Consider the following 18,934-nt stretch of genomic DNA (forward strand, 5'->3'; position numbering starts at 1 on the left):
CCTGAATGCCTTCATTAGCACCGCTCTTTACACTGCTCTATACAAATATAAATGATCCATGTAATAAATGAAGCTTTCGGCACCATACAAATTCATGCATCTCAATTTTTGGAGGTGGCTGGCAAGCTCTCTCTCCGAACCAGACCTCGGGAGTACTTCGATTATTAAGGCATATGTACTCCGTACAGCGACTGGACATAAGGTTTTGCACCCTTAGCCACCCATGATTAATTTTAACATATTGCCGGTCAAAAACTCCATGAATTCATACTATGAAATCTATACTAGTATACTGCGCGTTTTAGGTAGGCGGTATAGGTTTATAGTGGCGGTGAGCTATGTGGGAGTGCCAATAGAATTTTTCTGCCATTCTAAGATAAGGCATCTAGGCATCAACTCCTTCCTAGTTAGTTAAAGGGCTATACTATCTCGAAGGAATCGATGACACCCGCAGCCATCTCCACTTGCGCACACTTCATGAGATGCATACTTGTTTTACGCCAAGGGAGGAGAAAATAATAGAATGAAGAATGAGTAGGTGAGTATTCAATGAAAGTCTCAACGCTAAAAATCCAATTCAAATCTTCGAAGCCTTTGGACCACTTTGCCCCTGATTTACAACTTTCCAGATAGCTGAAATCGCATCTTCCACTCCTTGTTTATTGACATCCTTCTCCAACCAGAGAATATGTTGTGCTATGCAAACACGCACTAGAACCTCGGTCCCTGGGATGACTGCCCAGCCATTTTGCTGTCCATTTGTATACAAATAAGTCACTGGCAATGGGAGATAGCACATATCTACTACGATGCCTTTGTTCTTCCTGCGCAAAATGGTGTCGAAGATTTGACGGCAAATAATTTCACCAGGTTCTTTTGGTGTATCGTTTGGAATTGTCCCGATGACAATATAAGGAGCCTCGCAGGTTGCAGCTTCCTCAACAGTAGCGAGATGTTGGAGTGTCATATCCGGTGCCGTCGATTGAAAGAAGGTGATCAAAGCATCTACTTCGGCTTTGAGACGGTTGGCAACATAGATCTTTGTGGACCCAAACCATTTCCAGAGGGCAAAAATTGCGCTCCTCGCAGCGCCTCCACCACCAATCACCATCGACGGGCGGCCTTTGGCCATGGCAGCCGCTTGGGGCATTCGGTAGAGAATAGAATCGCGAATACCGATGCAGTCTGTGTTTGTGCCGATATATCTTCTCTGTCCACGATCATCAAGCCGAACGAATGAGGTGTTGACGGCCCCAATAACGCGTGCCTCGTCGGTCAAGTCGTCGAGTAGGAGGCCAAAGGACACCTTGTTCGGCATCGTGATTGTGGTCCCAATGCATGTGTTGTCACGTAATTGCTTCCAGAATATGTTCCCGTCAGTGGTCTGGCTGAGGTGAAATTCCCATGAGGCTGAGTTGGCGCGAAATAGGATAGAGTGTATCAAGGGCGATAGTGATTTGGAGATATTACTACCAAAAAGATAGACATGATACTGAGTCACTGCTGCGTTCGATGGTAACGGGGAGCTGCCGTGAGCATAAGATTGCTTGAGGATATCCATATTTGGTGTTTGTATGGACCAGATGTAGGGTTGGAGGGACTAACGAGAGAAATCATTGAAAATAATACCAACGAATCTAGGAAGACAACTTACGGGAATTTCGATGACCCCGCATTCATATTTGTCGGCATTTTGATATATTGACCGGGATCAAACTGTGAATTATATCTTCTATCTAATGAATGTTTAATCCCCACATTGTTTAGGTTCATACGCCTTCTACGTGAATCCAAAAACAGTTGTCTTGTGTCTTCAGTATGGCAGAAAGCCCGAAGGTTCGCATCGCTCTTATCGGGGGAGGTACCATAGCTCCTTTGCACGTCAAGCATCTTATGTCTTCACCAACATGTGAACTGGTGGCAATTGTTGATCCGTACCACCCGGGACGCGAATTGGCGTCGAGCTTGTCTCTTCCGCACTTCGAGTCTGTTGCATCACTTTTGAAGGCGCTACAAAAGCCACCAGAGGCCTACGTGATATGCGTCCCTTCGAGTCTCCATGTTTCCATAGCGATAGATGTCATCTATCGAGCACGTCCCAAGGCCTTACTCATCGAAAAACCCTTTTGTACAGATTCGAAATCTGGAACCGAGTTACTTGCGCTTTCAAATGAAAAATGTTGCAAAATCCTTGTGGGACACCACCGCAGATTCCATCCCTCGCTGTCAACTACACGGTCGGTGATCGAAACAGGAAAAATTGGGAAGATTACAGCTATCTCGGGATTGTGGACTGCGAAGAAAGACGAAGGCTATTTTACTTCTGCTAGTTGGCGGGCAACGCGGTCCGCCGGAGGAGGGCCGATTTGGACGAATTTTGTGCATGATATCGATGCCCTTCATTTCCTCACAGGTGCCAGGATGACATGTGTATGGGCCATAAACACCATACCCAGAAGGAAACACGAAATTGTGGCGGCCGATGATATCGTTGAAGAGGGGGCAGCGATTATGGCCCAATTTTCCAACGGAGTTGTTGGCACATTTCTGGTGAGTGACAATGTGGCTAGCCCATACGGTTGGGAGTCTGCTACTGGCGACAATCCTTTGTATCCAAAGGCAGAGATCCCAGTGGATATTTATAGCATTTTGGGCACGAAAGGGACTATCGTTGTCCCCGACAACACTCTTTGGACCTACGACTCGGAGACGACGGGCAGGTATCGCCAAGAGGCTGGGTGGAAAACTCCAATGACACGCGTCAAGCTTCCAGTCGCCCAGGGTATTCCGTTTCAACAACAAGCAGAACATTTGGCTAGAGTGGTTCGTGACTTAGAAGATCCTATTTGCTCGGCCGAGGATGGACTAGCAGCAGTCTCCGTCTGCGAGGCTATTGTTACAGCTTTGAAGGCCAAGGACGGACTCCCGGTTCCTGTTTTAGACATGTCACATATCTAGTTCCTGTAGAATTAAGGATATCATGCGGTTAACGGTCGTTTTATTGAAGAGCCTTGAGTTGAAAAATTGGTTGTGCGGGAACTTGAGATTCGTTTAGGTGTCTGTACATTGATTGACCTTATAGTCCCTTAAGCTTGGGGCACTTCCCATAAAACTTAAAATATATGAATCAATTGTTATCTGAATCCTTCTGAATCCTTTGATTGATTAATACATAATACAGTACCTTCATAAGAATGATAGACTACCCCACTCGGTGCATTAAAAAATACACCGGTTTGTGGAGGTGGCGTCAACTCAGGTCGGATATTCGAGATATTCGCATCCCTTTGTTGTATTAATTGACGCGACTCATAACCAAAAAAATCATAAAATCTACCACACCTGGAACTATGACAGTATCCTGGCCTCCATATAAAGCCAACCCACTGGGTATCGCCACCTTGTCCCTCGGCAACTGGAGAGAGCATCGCTTGGAACCACGCTTGAAAGCCGCGGCTGAATCGGGATATCAATGGATCGACTTGTTTGATGAGTGTTGGGCTGCATACCTGGAGGAACATGGACTGCCAGGAGACCAGCCTTGGGAACCCACTTCAGAGAATCTGCAGATTGCTCAAAAGTTGGCTCGTCTTGTCAAGTCCTTGGGAATGCGGATTGCTTGCACCCAGCCTCTTCGGAAAATTGAAGGAATCAAAGATCCAACAGAACGCCAGGCTACCTTCGATCTAGTCGCCAAGTGAGATATACCTTACCTCGATAATGACATAACGGCGATCTATACTAACCTACTACATAGACGTTTTCCGTTCATGCGCGCCTTTGACACCGATCTCGTCTTCATGTGTGCGAATATTCGCGCGGATAAGGGTGTGACATCTGATCTCAAGACAGTGGCACGAGATCTCGCGGAACTGGGCGACATGGCGGCCGCATACGCAAAGGCTGACGGTGGGCGAATGTTAAAAATTGGGTACGAAGGCCTATCTTGGGCGACTCGAAACACATGGTCGGCCTCATGGGAAGTGGTGCGATTTGCCAACCGCCCCAACGTTGGACTAATCGTGGATGCCTTCAATATCCTCGCCGTCGAGTTTGCTGATCCGTACAATGTTGCTGGCCACGGGCGGATTTACCCAACCTTAGAGGAATCTCTAGAAGTCCTTACCGGATCACTCGCGTCATTGGTCTCGACGGTACCGGGTGATCGGATATTTTTCTTCCAGTGTGGCGATGCGGAGTTGATGAACCCAACGACTTTCCTTCCTCCAACTGACCCAGATACACCAGCACTGCTTCCATGGTCGCGAAGTCATCGGCTATATCCTATGGAGCAGTCTAGAGGTGCATATATGCCTGTTGAGCTTGTCGCAGCTGCTGTGCTTGGCACCGGGTACCGAGGCCCAATCTCGCTTGAGGTGTTCAATGCATCACTGAATCAACCAGGACAAATGATTCCGGAGGAGCATGCTTCCAGAGGAATCAACGCTCTTCGCCTCTTATGCGAAACTACAAAGTCCATTCCGGCGTTTTGGCAAAGTCGCGGTGAACGTAAGAGTGCTATCGCACAAGTAATACGACGGCTAGAGCCACATGAACACAAATACAAGCTATGAAAAAGAACATATATTTTGAACCCTGCTGAATATGATCAATTATATATACCGGAGTTGAGAGCCTCCTTTTGCACTAGTATTAATGCCGTGTCCAATACCATTTGTTTGCGAAGCAGTAATCGTGCCAGGCGCCCACTGGTACCCCAGTCAACGATAATTTTCGCTGAACGATAAAAATTGCAAAATAAGGTACCTTTTGTATAGTATACCAATACAAATGGTACCTAAAATAAAAAACTCTAAACATCCATTTCCTCGATCTCTACTAAGGTAGGGAATAATAGGTCCATATATATGTAGGGAATTGTATCAAGGACCCCCCTTGGTTATTTCGACCCCCCTTTGGCTAATGCAATCCGCCCGATAATTCAGGCATAAACTGACCGCCTACTATAAAGGCTCACCGTACCTTTGGCCGCTTTCCTGGCCACCTTTCCTACGATTTGCATACAACATAGTTATTTGCTTGCTTATTCCTGTTTATATAGGTATTTGCGATTGCTCAGCAAGAAGGTTCGAAGCTTGCAACGTTTGTAAAAGGTCAACCATATATAAGCAAGCCGCTTCCCACTTTGCAACCTGGCAGAAATAACTGATACCTAAAATCTCGGGCTGGGAAGGTCCTATTAACTAGCCAAAGGGGGGTTGGAACAACCAAGGGGGGGGGTCCCTGATACAATCCCCCACATATACATCTCCGCAACGCACGAGGATATTGGTTCTGGTACAACGGATATTCGAATATCGAGTTTTAGATAGCATAGTAAAAGCGACGTCACATGTACAAGCTCGCCTTTCTTTCCAAAGGCATCTCATTTGATGACTTAAGCCGTATTCTCAATTTGATGCACTGATAACTTCTCGTCGGAAGTGTGTGGTAATCTGAAGTCCGTGTCAAATAGAGCGTCAATTTCTTCCAGAGTTCTCCCGGTCGGCTATTTGATATTGAGTTAGCAAGATCGCCTTCTTGGGCTTCGATGGTAGAGCACTCACATCAGGGCACATGAAATAGACGAAGACAAAACCCAGCACGTTGAAAATAAGGGGCCAAATCCATATCTTCCAGCCGGATGTCTCGAGCCCGATGCCGCCAGCAATTACTGTCACAAAACTGAATAGCCACTCCCCGAACAGGCCAACTGCGGCTCCGATGTGGCGATACTTGAGGGGAGCGATCTGGGGATATTCAAGTCAGATTAGGCGTGCCGAGCACAGCGAAGAATCATACCTCGGGTCCATATAGCCTAGAATAAGTGTCAACTTTATGCATTGCAAATTTGACAGCTTTGAATGCTTACCACGGACAGGTAACCCATCCCCAGCCGTACATGAACATATATGGGAACATCATAGCAGCGGCTGCCCATTGGGTCTTTTCCGTCTTACTAGGAAGACCATTCAAAACCACGAAAACAAGCATACAACAGCTCTGAACGGCAGCTGCAACCAGCATGATTCGACGCCGGCCAATCCTCTCAATTGTAGGAATAGTGACCAGTGAGCCTGTAAATTGGACTGTCAATGCAACAGCAGAAATGAGCGACGATAAAAAGCTCGAGAGGCCGACGTTCGAAAATATTAGCGGCATATAGTAAACCATGATATTGATTCCCATCATTTGTTGAATGGATAGGATGATAAAAGATATCCTTATCCGACGGCCAACACGGAGCGGGGTGTTGTCCCAAACAAGGCTTAGCCAGCTGAGTCGGTTCTCTTGTTCCGCCTCAAGCTGGAGGTTCTGCATAATCTCAGCTCTGACAAGCTCCATGGAAGCACTCTCGGGCTGAGCACTATTGTCAACACGATAGACATTGTATAGTCTTGCCAGGGTGATATCGCCTTCAGCAGTTCGCCCCTTTGCATAATACCACCTTGGTGAGTCCGGACAGAAGAAAATGCCGGCTGCTGAAAAGAGAGCAAATATGGATTGGATGGAAACAGGCAACCGCTTTGACAATTCAACTATTAGTTCCCAGTTTTAGCAACGAGAATTTATAACCTTACCCAGGATAGCTGATTTGACATTCTTGTGAATCCAAAGTCCGCCCAGTAAGATAAAGCGATACCTGCGAGGAGCGAAGAGCAGTTGATCGCTACCTCGGGGCCGCGCTCATTGGCATGGATACTCATCTCAGACTAGATCATTGCATCAGATCAGTTGTAGTTGTCAACAAGAGGAGGGACGCTCGTACCATATACATAGGGACATTGCATGTAATAAACTGCGAGAGACATCAGAAATGGAATAGTCTCGTAAGCTGCACTTGTCTTACCGCGATACCAAAACCCTGTTAGGTAGCCATATGTTAATTTCGAATTCGGGACACGTCGATGAAAGGGCACAGACTTACACATATGACCCGGGCTACGATAATTTGTGCTACCGAGTATGATGCTGCCTGAATGATGCCACCGAAGAATATCAACACCGTGCCGAGTAGGATTGAATTTCGGCGGCCTAGAGGCATCCCCACAACAACCACCACAATAGACATTACAGTAGCTGCGAGTGTGTAAGAAGATGCGATCATTGGGATTATCTCCGCCCCTTCAGGGTTCTTTCCGAAGGTCAGCAGAGAACATACAATACTGGTTGGAGGCAGCTTACTCCGAGTGCATCACGGTATGGTTTGGTATCTTGCACTCCTCCGAGAATTCCAGCCTGGTAACCCTCAACAAGAAAGGCCTGGCTCAATATAATTAGGGGTCGTTCTCATTGGGCTTGATCAATATGTGGGTGGACACACCAAAGAGCAACTCAGCCGGGCAAGAAGGCGAAGTCTTTTGCCTTGAATGGATTCTTCGAACATGATATCCAATGTAGCCAAGACCTCTAGATCAGTCGACTGAATCCCAGTTAATATTGCAAAGTAGTACTTTTACATCTAGATATGCAGGATAGATGCAGCTTTATACATTCTGGGTTCTAGTTGCGGGAGTCAAGGGTCAGCATCTGTGGAATTTGGGTTCCACAGTCAATATCCAACCAATTCCATGAATTTAATCCTAATGGAGAATATAAATTTCAATATGGTAGAAAATGTAGTATGAAACAATCCGTGCTTCCCCGCGTGATGCTTTGCTAGGATACCGGGGTATTTTTGAATTGACCGGAGCCGGGCTGTTCGACTGACAAGCCGGATATGCACTTAGAAGTCAGGAATATAGGTGCCCGTGCCCAGTGATAAGCTCACATTGCATCTGGAGTGTTGAAAACTAAAAGAATGAATGCCACAATTTGCCATTCTGGAGTTTCCATATTATCATCTTTCGATTTGATGTCGATAATGTTCCAATCGTAGTTCAAGTAATTTTCAAGGCGACAATAGGGGAGAAATCTATAATTTAATCCGATTTTATCGTGCGACTGTTTCTTGGATATTGTAAATACTGCGGAGGGCTCAAAGCGGCCACGACAAGGCTTGACGAGGCTTACCTCGCTTTAAGTTGGTTTCCAAGAAGTGGCATGGCAAAATCCGTATGTGATATGTGGGATCCACTCACTTTTCAGTACTGAACCCGCAGGCTGCATTATATGGAATTTCTCAAATTCCTCCCTTCTGATATACAAGTCTCTGAATCTTGCTAATTCTTAGTTAGTTAGTATAATAACCGACTAATTATATAACTGTTAATGATGCTAGCTGCTCTTATATATTAACTTGGTTTGAATATGTTAAGATACCGAGTTAAATACCACGCTAAATCTAGGTGGAGTTGGGCGACAGTTGGTACTATCTAGGTATGTATGTACATGCTAGGACACGTAGTCACGTGTCCCAGTTTGTCCTAGACAGCGTCCCTTTCCTCTGAATTAGCTAGTCTAGTCAATTTCATATAATCGCGTTATGATCTCTCCTCTACATATACATCGTAGTCATCTAGGTACGAAGCATGGAGTGGCTACTATATGTGTACTCCGTACTATAAAGAGATTGAGATCTTATCCATGGATATTATCATTAGGATAGGCTGTGCTAGTGGGTACTAATATATACTAGCGTGTATTATTTCGTTTTATGTATTTAGTAATTTGTTTCCACAATTCTTCGTTCAATTTAAGAAGAGGCGCACAATTAGCAAAAGGATGAGCAGTTTTAGTCTCAAAAGATTGAACTCATTTTGGGATGGTCATGGTTCACTTAGAGCTTCGAGGCTCTTGAAAATCTATCTCTGGCCCACTGCAACCCCCATATTGCCCCATGTTGCCCCATGTTGCCCCCGGGTCTAAGATGCAGTTTTAGTGCCATAATCTTTCCGCTGGATTCCGAAGTAGGAACTGCATGTTTTTATTTTCCTTTTCCTTTTCCTTTTCTCGCTCTAACTGGTTATCGCATCTCTAATATCCCTAATTATTAATGAATCACTACTACCATGACGACGAATATTGACTAAACCACTTCCTACAAACCACCACCTGTCTTGAAAATGCACGCCATTGTGCAAAAATGCCGGCACTTATTCCGGACTTCTTTAAAGCGCAGTCTCGTTGCAATCGCTCTCGTCATTGCATTTACAATTTTCATGCTTATACCTCGGTCAAGGGAACAACCTTTAGCAATCCATGCTTCAAGGTATGTCCTTTCACCTGTCCTGACGTCCAAATCGCATGATAGCGAACTTTGACCCGGTCGCTAACACGCTCATCTTTTTACAGTCGAAAAAATGCCTTTTTTCTAGGCTCAGGGCCTGCTTATGATGGGGGTGGTCTCGGTCAGCTTGTATTGAAAACTTCGCACGAATCATCGTCCATACCTTACGACCCGTATCCTGAATATAACAGCGGCGAATGGAACAACACGTGGAAGGGAACCTATCAGCAATGTGTTGGCCCAAATGGTTCAGTCCTGGATCGTAGGGACGCGGAAACAGCGATGAAAGGATTTCACTGGAATCAGTCAGGTCTGAATTGAGCCAAACCTATTCTGGCGCATTTGACTTGGGCACTGATAGCTTTCTAGAATTTCCAGCGCCTATATTTGGATCGTACGAGGCGTGGAATCTCAATTGGAGTTTCTGCGTCGACCGATATTCTCGATATGGAGCATACGGCTACGGAGATCAAACACACAAAGTACAGTGGCAGGACGTGAATTGGGCCACTTTGCAAAAGGACTGTTTGCAGCGCAATGCAGACCGGTATCAACCTTCGGATATTCGCGAGAAGACATCGACTCTGCACAGGGAGCAAGAGGAAGGAACAGCGAAACGTCATGAAAGAGAGAAGAGAGAGACAAACCGAGACCATACCTCTGCTATCTTCAAACCACGGATAGGGGTGGTTCTGCGCACATGGCTCGACATGGAATACACGAATGATGATCTTTATTATATCCGGTCGATTATAATGGAGCTGTCGCTCTTATCAGGCGCAGAATATGAGGTGATCCTCTTGGTTGATGCGAAAGACACTGAATTGCCTTATCCAGCGGACTTGGACAGTCTTAAAAAGTCTCTTCCGCTAGAGCTCCGGGATCTGGCAGTATTCTTCAACTCAAAGATACTAGAGGACTGGTACCCAATGATCGGTATTCACGAGTAAGATTTATATCCTCTCTATAGTAACTTCGAGACGTTAACCCATCTTTAGAGCCATGCTTCAATACTTTCAGCCCATGCAGATTTTCTCACGATTGAACCCACAATACGACTTTTTCTGGCAGTTTGAGATGGATTCACGTTATACGGGACATTTCTACGACCTTCTCCAGCAGGCAACAGAGTTTGCAAAACAACAGCGTCGCAAGAATCTATGGGAGCGCAACTCCTACTTCTATATGCCCGCTATCCACGGGAACTGGGAAAATTTTACCGATCAGGTAGATCAAAGCATGACAGGCGTTGATAGTATCTGGGGACCACGGCCAGCAAAAGGCATCGAGGCTTGGGCTGAAGCACCAGAGCCACCGCGCGCAGATATGGAAGATGAGTCTTGGAGCTGGGGCGTGGGCGAGGAAGCTGACTTGATCACCTGGCTGCCACAATTCGACCCTCAGCATACTGATTGGCTTCTTACTAACCGTATATATAATTTCCGGCAGAGGGGAAGCACTCCGCGGCGGGCATCTGTTGTCGCGATGTCCCGTGTCTCGGCGCGATTACTTCGCCTTATGCATAAGGATACGACTGAGAAAGGGCTGGGACTAGCATCTGAAATGGGCCCTACCTCCTGGGCTCTTTATTATGGATTGAAAGCCGTTCAAATTCCTCAACCCATTTACCATGCGCACGAAACAAGTCCTGTTGAGCTCAATCTCCGAGCTAATTCAGGCAAGCCTGGTAAAATCAGCGCTGGGCGGAATAGTATCTGGAACTGGAACCAGCACAATGATATCATGATGAAGATATCATACATGTATGGGTCGCAATTTGCCGGAAAGATTTATCGAGCTTGGCTAGGTTACGATGGTGCAGACGACGTGAGTGGTTTCGCTGGTCCCTTGATTTTTCTGTTGAAATTTGCTGACACTACACGGAAAGCATGATCATAGTGATCTCTGCCTGCCTCCGATGTTCTTACACCCCGTGAAGAACACCAAAAAATAGTTGGCTGTCATGGCATGCATGTGTTAAGGATTCATTTCCGGAAATTTGTACAACACTTTCCCCTTACATAGACTTATCAGAAGAAGAAAGCGGCTCTCGTCTGAAACTTAATGTATAAAGAAAACTGAGGATCGCTCGCCCCTTCACGGCGTCATCTTTGCATCGTTCCTCTCAAACCCAAAATTTCAACGCTTCTCGATATCTAAACTAAGCCCCACGCGGGCTCATCCGGTGCCTATTTGGGAAATTTGGGAGCTTGACCTGTCACCTTTCTCTATATAGCTCATCATCAATCGTACAGTCATTTGAGTCATAATGTTTATCACTAAAACTCCAAGTTCATTCATATCTAAACCAGCCCAGACAAGGGAGGGTGGATGCCGAGGTCGGCGAGCTCCGCCGGGCGATCACCTCATACATATTAATCAGCTTGCACAGGTGACGTCGAGACATCTTCACCCCGCCATTTCCAAAACCTCAACTTTTTCTTACATATCCCTCATCTCTAATATTCACAATAATTTCAATATGACTACACTCAAGCCCGGCGACTCATTCCCCAGCGACGTTGTCTTCAAGTGGGTAAATCCTGACCCCCGCAAAGAATGATGCTGATTCCTCCAGGTACATTCCATGGAGCGAGGAAAGTGGTGAAATTACCTCCTGCGGCATTCCTATCGACTACAATGCCTCGAAGGAGTGGGCCAACAAGAAAGTTGTCCTGTTCTCAGTTCCCGGTAAGTTGATGTTTATCTCACCCTGTAGCTGAAGTCGGACTTTGTTAACGTGAGTGTGAACCAAGGTGCCTTCACCCCAACATGCTCTATCAACCACGTGCCAGGCTATATCCACAACCTGCCCAAGCTCCGTGAGAAGGGGGTTGACATTGTCGCGGTCGTTGCTTTCAATGATCCGTTCGTTATGAGTGCCTGGGGCAAGGCGAACGGAGTCCGCGGAGATGACATAGTGAGCAGCACAACCCCGCCCCACACATTTCTGCGACTTGTATTGATTTTGTAAAATAGCTCTTCCTCACCGATCCCGATGCCAAGTTTTCTAAGAGCATTGGCTGGGCCGATGAGACCTCGGGCCGTACGGGCCGCTATGCGATCGTTATCGATCACGGTAAGATCGGCTATGCCCAGATCGAGACCGAAAGGGGTGTTGTGAAGGTATGGAATTTTAACCTTCGTTTTAGCGATGTATGATGCTAACAGCTCTACAGAAGTCTGGTGCCGATGCGGTTCTTGCTTCCCTTTAAGTACACGGACCATAGAATACCCTCCGATCACTTCCAATCCAATCGCAAATGATATATTAGAAGCGTGTTTCTTTATGAAGTGTTGGCCTACAAAAATACACAATATAAAATTTCGAACACGCTCTGCGGCCTGGGTCAGTGTATTCGTTAAGAATAATTCACATTTTCGGCATGATACCTATCAAGCACTTGAATTGGGAATGAAGAGTGGGAGGTCTGTCGGAGGTCTGTCCAATGATCTAAAAGTTCAAATTCTCAGTCTGTATTGAAATAGTCGTGAATAATAAGAGGCAGGTCTATATAAAAAGAGGTTTCAGATGGTATCTATCGTCAAATCAAATGTTGGAATATGCAAGCCTGGAGTTCGCTAATGAATAGAGAGAGATAATCAAATATGTGACAGTGCACGGTCGTGAAGATGCAACTCCAAACCAGCATTGACGCAGTCTATATGCAAAGGTTCAGCAGCCTGATATATTTTGTCCTTAATCACAGCAGGTAATTCTGATTCGGAGCTGGCAACCTGACCATCGTCATCCGACGGGATGTTTTGGAATGCACCCTCGATATCGACACGCTTGAGTCGAGGGAAATGAGTCTGTCGGATTTTGACCACGCTCTGTAACTGGGAAACCAACATTCCCAGATATCGCTCCTCGCATCCTTCAATATACAGAGTCTCAAGTGACGGTGGTAGACACTCCATGAGAGGCACGGTTGGTTCGTTCTGGTATCGAATATCCAGAAGATTTGGCAGTCTCACGCGCACTTCTTTCAAGGCGGTGAATTCGACGAGGGAGCCAAAGCACTCATCGTGGGATTGGTTCAATCCAGCAGCGGTGAACGGGTAGTGGCTTCCATAGTGGTCCAGCCAGAGTATTTGCAAGCTTTTTTTGCTGTGAATCAAAGACCGATGGAAGGCGGATGGCTGGTAACCATGCGAAAGGATGTGCGAGTCCGAGTGCTGGTATTTAAATGACTTCAGTTCTGCGCATGAACTAACCAATATCTCCATGCCATAGTTCCCACTACTTGCTCGGAAATCAATATCAGTGATTGAGGAGAAGGCAAGGCGTGGCTTCTCATAATCTGTCGGTTCCCTTGTGGAGCTAGGGTCCACTACAGAGTTGGCTGCGATAGCACGAACAGACGGCAGTTGGAAAAATGACAGGAGCAGAGTTGATGATAGTTGAGTCCCACTTTCCAGGTGCTCGCTGTGATCAAGATCTTCCCGGTGGTGCAATGAGACCTCGCGTAGGTGCCGGAAGGCTGGCTGGTCGGAAAATGGCTGTTTGCAGTCCACAGCCCTTTGCATGATCTGATCCAAATAAGGAGACTTTGACGTATAGGCCAGCGAAAGCTTCCTTAGCTGACTTAACAATGGGAGAATGAGCGCAATCCAGGCGTCAGCGAGGCCTTGCCCGAGACTTTGGGCCCATTGATCACTTTCGAGCGTTGAGCATGACACAGCACCTAGCCATGCCACCAAAGATGCTGAAGTCCGAATTTCATTGCATTCATCTTCCGATACGCTTCTTGCATGCCAGTCTGTTATGTCTAGCTCCCGAACGGCCCGCGCCAGCGCAGGTCGTTGCAGTAATGCATGCAGGAAGGAATTGGCATTTTGCCAATGGTAGATGGACGCCTTTCGATATACCAGTGGGAGGAAAAGATTGTGAAAGTGATGGGAGACAAAGACGAGGTTCCGTCGGTCTGCTCTCTGTTCCAGCTGCTCTCCTATCAAGAGAAGTACGTCATTAGGAAGTATCAAGTCCATGATAGCACATTCGGATAACTTCAACAACTTAAGCCAAACTGAATACCGCGGGTAAACAGCGAAGAATATAACCACGAAATTAATTACGGACTAAAGCAACGCTCAAGTATTGTATTCAAGATCAATTTTTATCGCAGATTTGGCCACCTACGGACTTCTGGAAGATCAAACTTTGATCCTATCCGGCCAATGCTAGGGCACCATACCGAAGTCGGTGGATCTACAAAGTTTTATCGTTTCCACATCTTGAAACCGAGTTAATTCCGTTTGTCTGAAAGTTTGCCGCTTTTTCGGATTCTAATTCCGACTGTATTCATTAATCGATATCACAGATCCCAAGGAAATTACGTTCTCTACAATTTCCCATGGATTGGCGGGAAGTGTTTGGTTCGAGCGCCAGAAATTGACAGCCCAAGAGCCACCTAGGTGCACGGTGGTGCAGGCGACGATACTCTGTACTGAAGATGGTGTCCTAGTCATAGAGTCATGGCGCTATGTTTTAAGGTATAGACGGTTCTTATCTACATCGCCCCAGAGGGAATAAAGGCCACGAGTAGTAGCTATTGGGAAGATATTAAATGTATATTGAGAGGCATGGGAATATAAAAATTGACGATGATGAAGGTGAATCAGCCCGAGTGGGCTCGGTGATGGTGACCGAGAGAACGGAGGATCGACCTGAGACATTGGACGCACCTACAAGAGCAAGGCAAGCAGAAACAAAATTGTTAAAACCTCAGAGTCTCTGTCTCTCAGACTAAACCATGTTAGCGACACGCAATGCAATGTCTGGTGTCCCTCGTTGATCAACAGATCGCTGCCATCTTTCGGGCATTTCGACGTTAGCCCCCGCGGATGCCGCCAGTTTCGTCAATGATCTTTCAACCCTAGACATCCGGCTTCTAATGCTGTATTATGTCTTATGGCACTCTTATTTATCCAGTATTGGTTCCATTCGGACCCAGAGATATCTTGAATGTGTAGCTAGGTGAATATGCTCCAGCGACTCACCGGGAATGATGGCTCAGGGGTTATCACCCTGGGCCATTGCCATTAGCGGGTGCTTATGAGTTGGACATCGTGTAACAGATCGTGGGTTTGTTATTGAAAACAGTCGCGGGGAGGTGACACCGCGTACAGCTTTTCCTCCGCGGTCGGCCCAAGGTAGAATGTGGTTGTCAGTTTTCATTGAAGATATCCGTTCATCGCGGGCGGGAATTTTTAATTGCGGATGTACCAGTGATTCTAATGTGTAAGGTGGTAGCAAAGCATCGAGTAGTGGATCATGGTCTGAAAGAGAAGATGCTCTATTTGAGATTCGCGGAGGGAATAAAGGAAATTGAGGAAATGAGGATTCTCGTAACTGTAACCGGGATGTCTATGTATATGTACGGATAGCTATGGTCACGTAGGCGGTACGCCGGGAGGGTAATACCCCGCATTTTGATCCCCAACGCCACAGGCGTCAGAAATTCAGATATTGAAGAGGGAAATGCACGATGGGCAGCCTGGCCACGCAGGCAAGACGAGAACAACACAGCGACACCAACCATACAGGACGGTCAGCTAGCAAGCATGGGGATCACATAGACCACACCATAGTGTACAATCTCCTAGTGCACAAACATCTCGCAATTTGCTTCTCATTTCTGGGGTGATGAATCATCGCCCCCGGTGTGAATTCCCTCAAAGTGGTCATTGTCTTCCGGACCGGGAAGTACGTCCACGTCCGCAAATGTTGGACTCAATGTTTTCATCTCTGGGTATCCCCTTTATGAAGGCAACCTTGTCAGACTCGATCTCTTCCTCCTTGGGTATATGATCGATGGCCATCCCCTCCGTGGAGATTGCCTGCAAGGGCTACACGAGTGGTGCTCGAGTCATTTATACATATAGCCCTAGAGAGTCTATGCCATTGTTAACTTTTTCAACATTCAATTATTGGATGCAAACCGTTATCTTTGACTGCTGTTTAGATGGCTGTGTTTGGTTGTTTATTGGAGACAGAGGGTACTACAAGGCTCCACCCGAGACGGGTCTAATGGCGGATTACCTAGGACATGTGACCATTCACTCACCATCAGAATAACATTGAGCTAGTTGAATTTATATATGGCAGATAAGGAATATGAGTCGAATGAGGCTTGGATCTGGGGAGGACAAACTTTCTAATCTCAATATTGAAGAGGGACCCTGCCACGAGGGACAGGGGCACCGACAGCCCTGCCTGCGAAACAGGTGTGAGAGCAGAGTCACTAGGAGTAGTAGAGTGCTAGAGAGGAGAACACCATGGTGTGGCTACTGAGAAATCAGGTAACCATAGTCTTTCGTAAATGTAGTAAGTTATTAAGAGCCTGTGAATCTAGGCATCCTATCACTTATAACTGCATGTCTCACTCTTAACTTATAAGACAAAGTTAGGATAGAGGGGATTGATAGAGGGGAGTGTATATATATACACAGAAATTGCTTCCTTTCTCTCTTTCTCTTCTTCAACCTCTCATCCTGCTTACTCGGTATGTACACCCATCAAGTCCATCATGTTTCCATCAATTTAATGGCTGGAGTTCCCCTCAATCTTCAGCATAGAGACTCCCATGACCCAAATTGCGAATCAGTCCCGCAGCCTGACGTTGTACAGTGACACATGGACATTACTTCCGCCAGATACCTCAAATTTACTAAAGCCACGAGGACGACTTCTCAATACAATTCACCAGGTCCTTACCAGGCTCCAAGGATGGAGCCAATCAGTAAACCTGGGGAAAATGGGGAATCGACCTATGACTATGGGATTCTGGTGTCTCCTTCTCCGAGTTTTTATCGACTGGCTAGTCGATATAGTGTCTACAGCAATACCGAAGTCGGTTTTAAAGGTGTTTAAAGATGAAATGATCACACTGGAAAGCCTTCTCGCGCTCCCAGCCCCCTCCCAATCAATTGACGAACATGGGATCTATCTCTCAGTTATTACTGAAACATATCAACATGGAAATACAGTTTCAATATATGTTGGATCAAGTGTGGCAATCAGAGTGCGGATTATCCGTCACAAAAGTCCCTCACTATGGGAAACACACCCCAACTCTCCGCTATATCGTCTCTTATGGCAAGGTGTAAAGGCTCAATTTCGTCTTCTTGCATCATTAAAATCTCCAATCGAGAGAGGATATCTCAAGTTGTTTGAGGGGGTTTTCATTGTCTTACTTGGAGGCCTCCAAAAACCCCAGTACGAAACTGAATGGGTAAAGGACAGTGCATGGGGGTTATACAACTAGATTGCAAAGGAAGTCGAATGGCGGACCTCGTTCAAAGGGCGGAATGCCACACTTTGGCCCAAGGCTTTCGAAACCATGGACCAAAGGAAACATCACCATGTGCCCACTGCGGGTACTTGTCGCCCGTGCCAACCTTCCGTACCAGATAGTCGGGCATTCTGCCCCTTGGAAAATAAGAATCTTTCCCTCTTTCATCGCAGCACTACAAAGTAGTCCAATCAAATCTAATAGATCGTACCAACTACCCATAAACGACGCAAAGTCCGTCCGAATCTAACGTACTACGGCTTACAGCCGGCTTCTATCCTGTAATGACCCTCATACGATCCAGATTTGACTTATGACCTGCAGCTGGCTTTCGTTTCGCGTGGCTGACCGTATACGGTCCCAATTTAACTTGCGAATACCACTGGATAGCCCGAATAGATCGAGGTTATGTTAATGAAAGACCATTTGTCGCGCTAAATTGAGGTGGCAGCACCTCGGGCTTATTGCATTTTTAAGATTACCGATAAAGATCCTATCAGACACGGTTGTGGCAACATCAAAGCAAGCTTAGAAACACTGTCAGAATCTGGGATGAAAACCGTCATTTTTCCATCCTTGATACAGATGGGTCACGTGATGGACCAGGCTGTTTTTTTGGACGAAAAACAAGGAACAGTAAGCCACACATGATATAAATGTAACGCTGGTAGTCTGATCGTCAGACACGACCTTGCAAACCTTCTATAGACAGTCTAGACAGCCAGGAAGGATTGATCATACCAGAGGCTAAGTCTGAAGCTAGCAAATTTGAGGGGGTGATGCAACCAGTTAGTTAAACGCAGTTTCCCATTTGGATTGTTGATCCTGGACTCTGCATGGATTCTTAGCCTTGTAATAAAGGTAGGTGGAGGTGTATCACATATTCTTGCTGGCTAATAAGTGAGCTGGGATCAGCAGGCGGCAGCAGACGGCAGCAGACGGCGGGTCATTGATTTCAATTCGGTAAGGAACGTATTCGCACCATATTCTTAGACATGTGTCGAGCAAAAGGGAGAGGCGGGAGGAAGTGATGCATTGTTTCCGCCCGATTTTAGCTCCCCAAAGGGATTCTTCCCACGTCATTGATGGCCGGCGCAGGGATGAAGGAGTCGAGTGCTAAACGACCCGTTCTTAGTGGTCAGCAGTTGGCGTAAGAAAACAGCCCCTTTGTTTCGGGATCTTGATCCGAGACCGCGTGTTTGAATCTGGTAACCGTAGCCCTAAAGGTGGGCTTAGCGTCTTAATTACAGCTTTGTAGGGGGCGCACTCAATCATCCAGCCACAACCGCAATGTGGCGATACTAGCTATGAGCATAGAATATGAGATGGAGGTTCAACGTAGCAGAGCTCCTGGGAAGAATGGTTCAGTGTGATATACCAGTCAATCAGCGTTGGAATTTGCTTCCAGTATCGTGTAAATCCTGCATGCTAGTCGGGTCGTACTATAGCCACGAGTGTCTTGGTCGGA

At 46.4% G+C, this 18,934-nt stretch overlaps 7 protein-coding genes across 7 annotated transcripts; 4 read left to right on the plus strand and 3 right to left on the minus strand.

The window, feature by feature from the left end:
* Nucleotides 1-577: 577 nt before the first annotated feature.
* On the minus strand, nucleotides 578-1,561 carry LCP9604111_8785 (shikimate dehydrogenase family protein; the record flags this gene model as incomplete). The annotated part of the gene is made up of 1 exon (XM_039076966.1): nucleotides 578-1,561. The coding sequence occupies one exon, from the start codon at nucleotides 1,559-1,561 to the stop codon at nucleotides 578-580; it is 984 nt and encodes a 327-aa protein (XP_038925181.1).
* An 860-nt stretch (nucleotides 1,562-2,421) lies between these two features.
* On the plus strand, nucleotides 2,422-2,958 carry LCP9604111_8786 (uncharacterized protein; the record flags this gene model as incomplete). Its single annotated transcript, XM_039076967.1, has 1 exon — nucleotides 2,422-2,958. One exon carries the CDS (start codon nucleotides 2,422-2,424, stop codon nucleotides 2,956-2,958), a length of 537 nt encoding a protein of 178 aa, XP_038925182.1.
* Nucleotides 2,959-3,350: 392 nt separating this feature from the next.
* LCP9604111_8787 (sugar phosphate isomerase/epimerase family protein) lies at nucleotides 3,351-4,574 on the plus strand (the record flags this gene model as incomplete). Its single annotated transcript, XM_039076968.1, has 2 exons — nucleotides 3,351-3,697; nucleotides 3,758-4,574. The coding sequence occupies 2 exons, from the start codon at nucleotides 3,351-3,353 to the stop codon at nucleotides 4,572-4,574; spliced, it is 1,164 nt and encodes a 387-aa protein (XP_038925183.1).
* An 824-nt stretch (nucleotides 4,575-5,398) lies between these two features.
* LCP9604111_8788 (uncharacterized protein) lies at nucleotides 5,399-7,387 on the minus strand (the record flags this gene model as incomplete). Its single annotated transcript, XM_039076969.1, has 10 exons — nucleotides 5,399-5,509; nucleotides 5,568-5,750; nucleotides 5,803-5,818; nucleotides 5,873-6,525; nucleotides 6,582-6,713; nucleotides 6,770-6,799; nucleotides 6,851-6,865; nucleotides 6,929-7,135; nucleotides 7,186-7,263; nucleotides 7,325-7,387. The coding sequence occupies 10 exons, from the start codon at nucleotides 7,385-7,387 to the stop codon at nucleotides 5,399-5,401; spliced, it is 1,488 nt and encodes a 495-aa protein (XP_038925184.1).
* A 1,618-nt stretch (nucleotides 7,388-9,005) lies between these two features.
* On the plus strand, nucleotides 9,006-11,123 carry LCP9604111_8789 (DUF3405 domain-containing protein; the record flags this gene model as incomplete). Its single annotated transcript, XM_039076970.1, has 5 exons — nucleotides 9,006-9,151; nucleotides 9,235-9,479; nucleotides 9,539-10,115; nucleotides 10,168-10,996; nucleotides 11,058-11,123. The coding sequence occupies 5 exons, from the start codon at nucleotides 9,006-9,008 to the stop codon at nucleotides 11,121-11,123; spliced, it is 1,863 nt and encodes a 620-aa protein (XP_038925185.1).
* A 528-nt stretch (nucleotides 11,124-11,651) lies between these two features.
* Nucleotides 11,652-12,384, plus strand: LCP9604111_8790 (peroxiredoxin family protein; the record flags this gene model as incomplete). Its single annotated transcript, XM_039076972.1, has 5 exons — nucleotides 11,652-11,701; nucleotides 11,748-11,860; nucleotides 11,926-12,089; nucleotides 12,149-12,295; nucleotides 12,349-12,384. 5 exons carry the CDS (start codon nucleotides 11,652-11,654, stop codon nucleotides 12,382-12,384), a joined length of 510 nt encoding a protein of 169 aa, XP_038925186.1.
* A 388-nt stretch (nucleotides 12,385-12,772) lies between these two features.
* Nucleotides 12,773-14,161, minus strand: LCP9604111_8791 (uncharacterized protein; the record flags this gene model as incomplete). The annotated part of the gene is made up of 1 exon (XM_039076973.1): nucleotides 12,773-14,161. The coding sequence occupies one exon, from the start codon at nucleotides 14,159-14,161 to the stop codon at nucleotides 12,773-12,775; it is 1,389 nt and encodes a 462-aa protein (XP_038925187.1).
* Nucleotides 14,162-18,934: the final 4,773 nt, after the last annotated feature.

Source organism: Penicillium roqueforti (assembly GCF_015533775.1).
Source record: "Penicillium roqueforti strain LCP96 04111 chromosome Unknown scaffold_37, whole genome shotgun sequence".
Classification (NCBI taxonomy): Eukaryota; Fungi; Ascomycota; class Eurotiomycetes; order Eurotiales; family Aspergillaceae; genus Penicillium; species Penicillium roqueforti.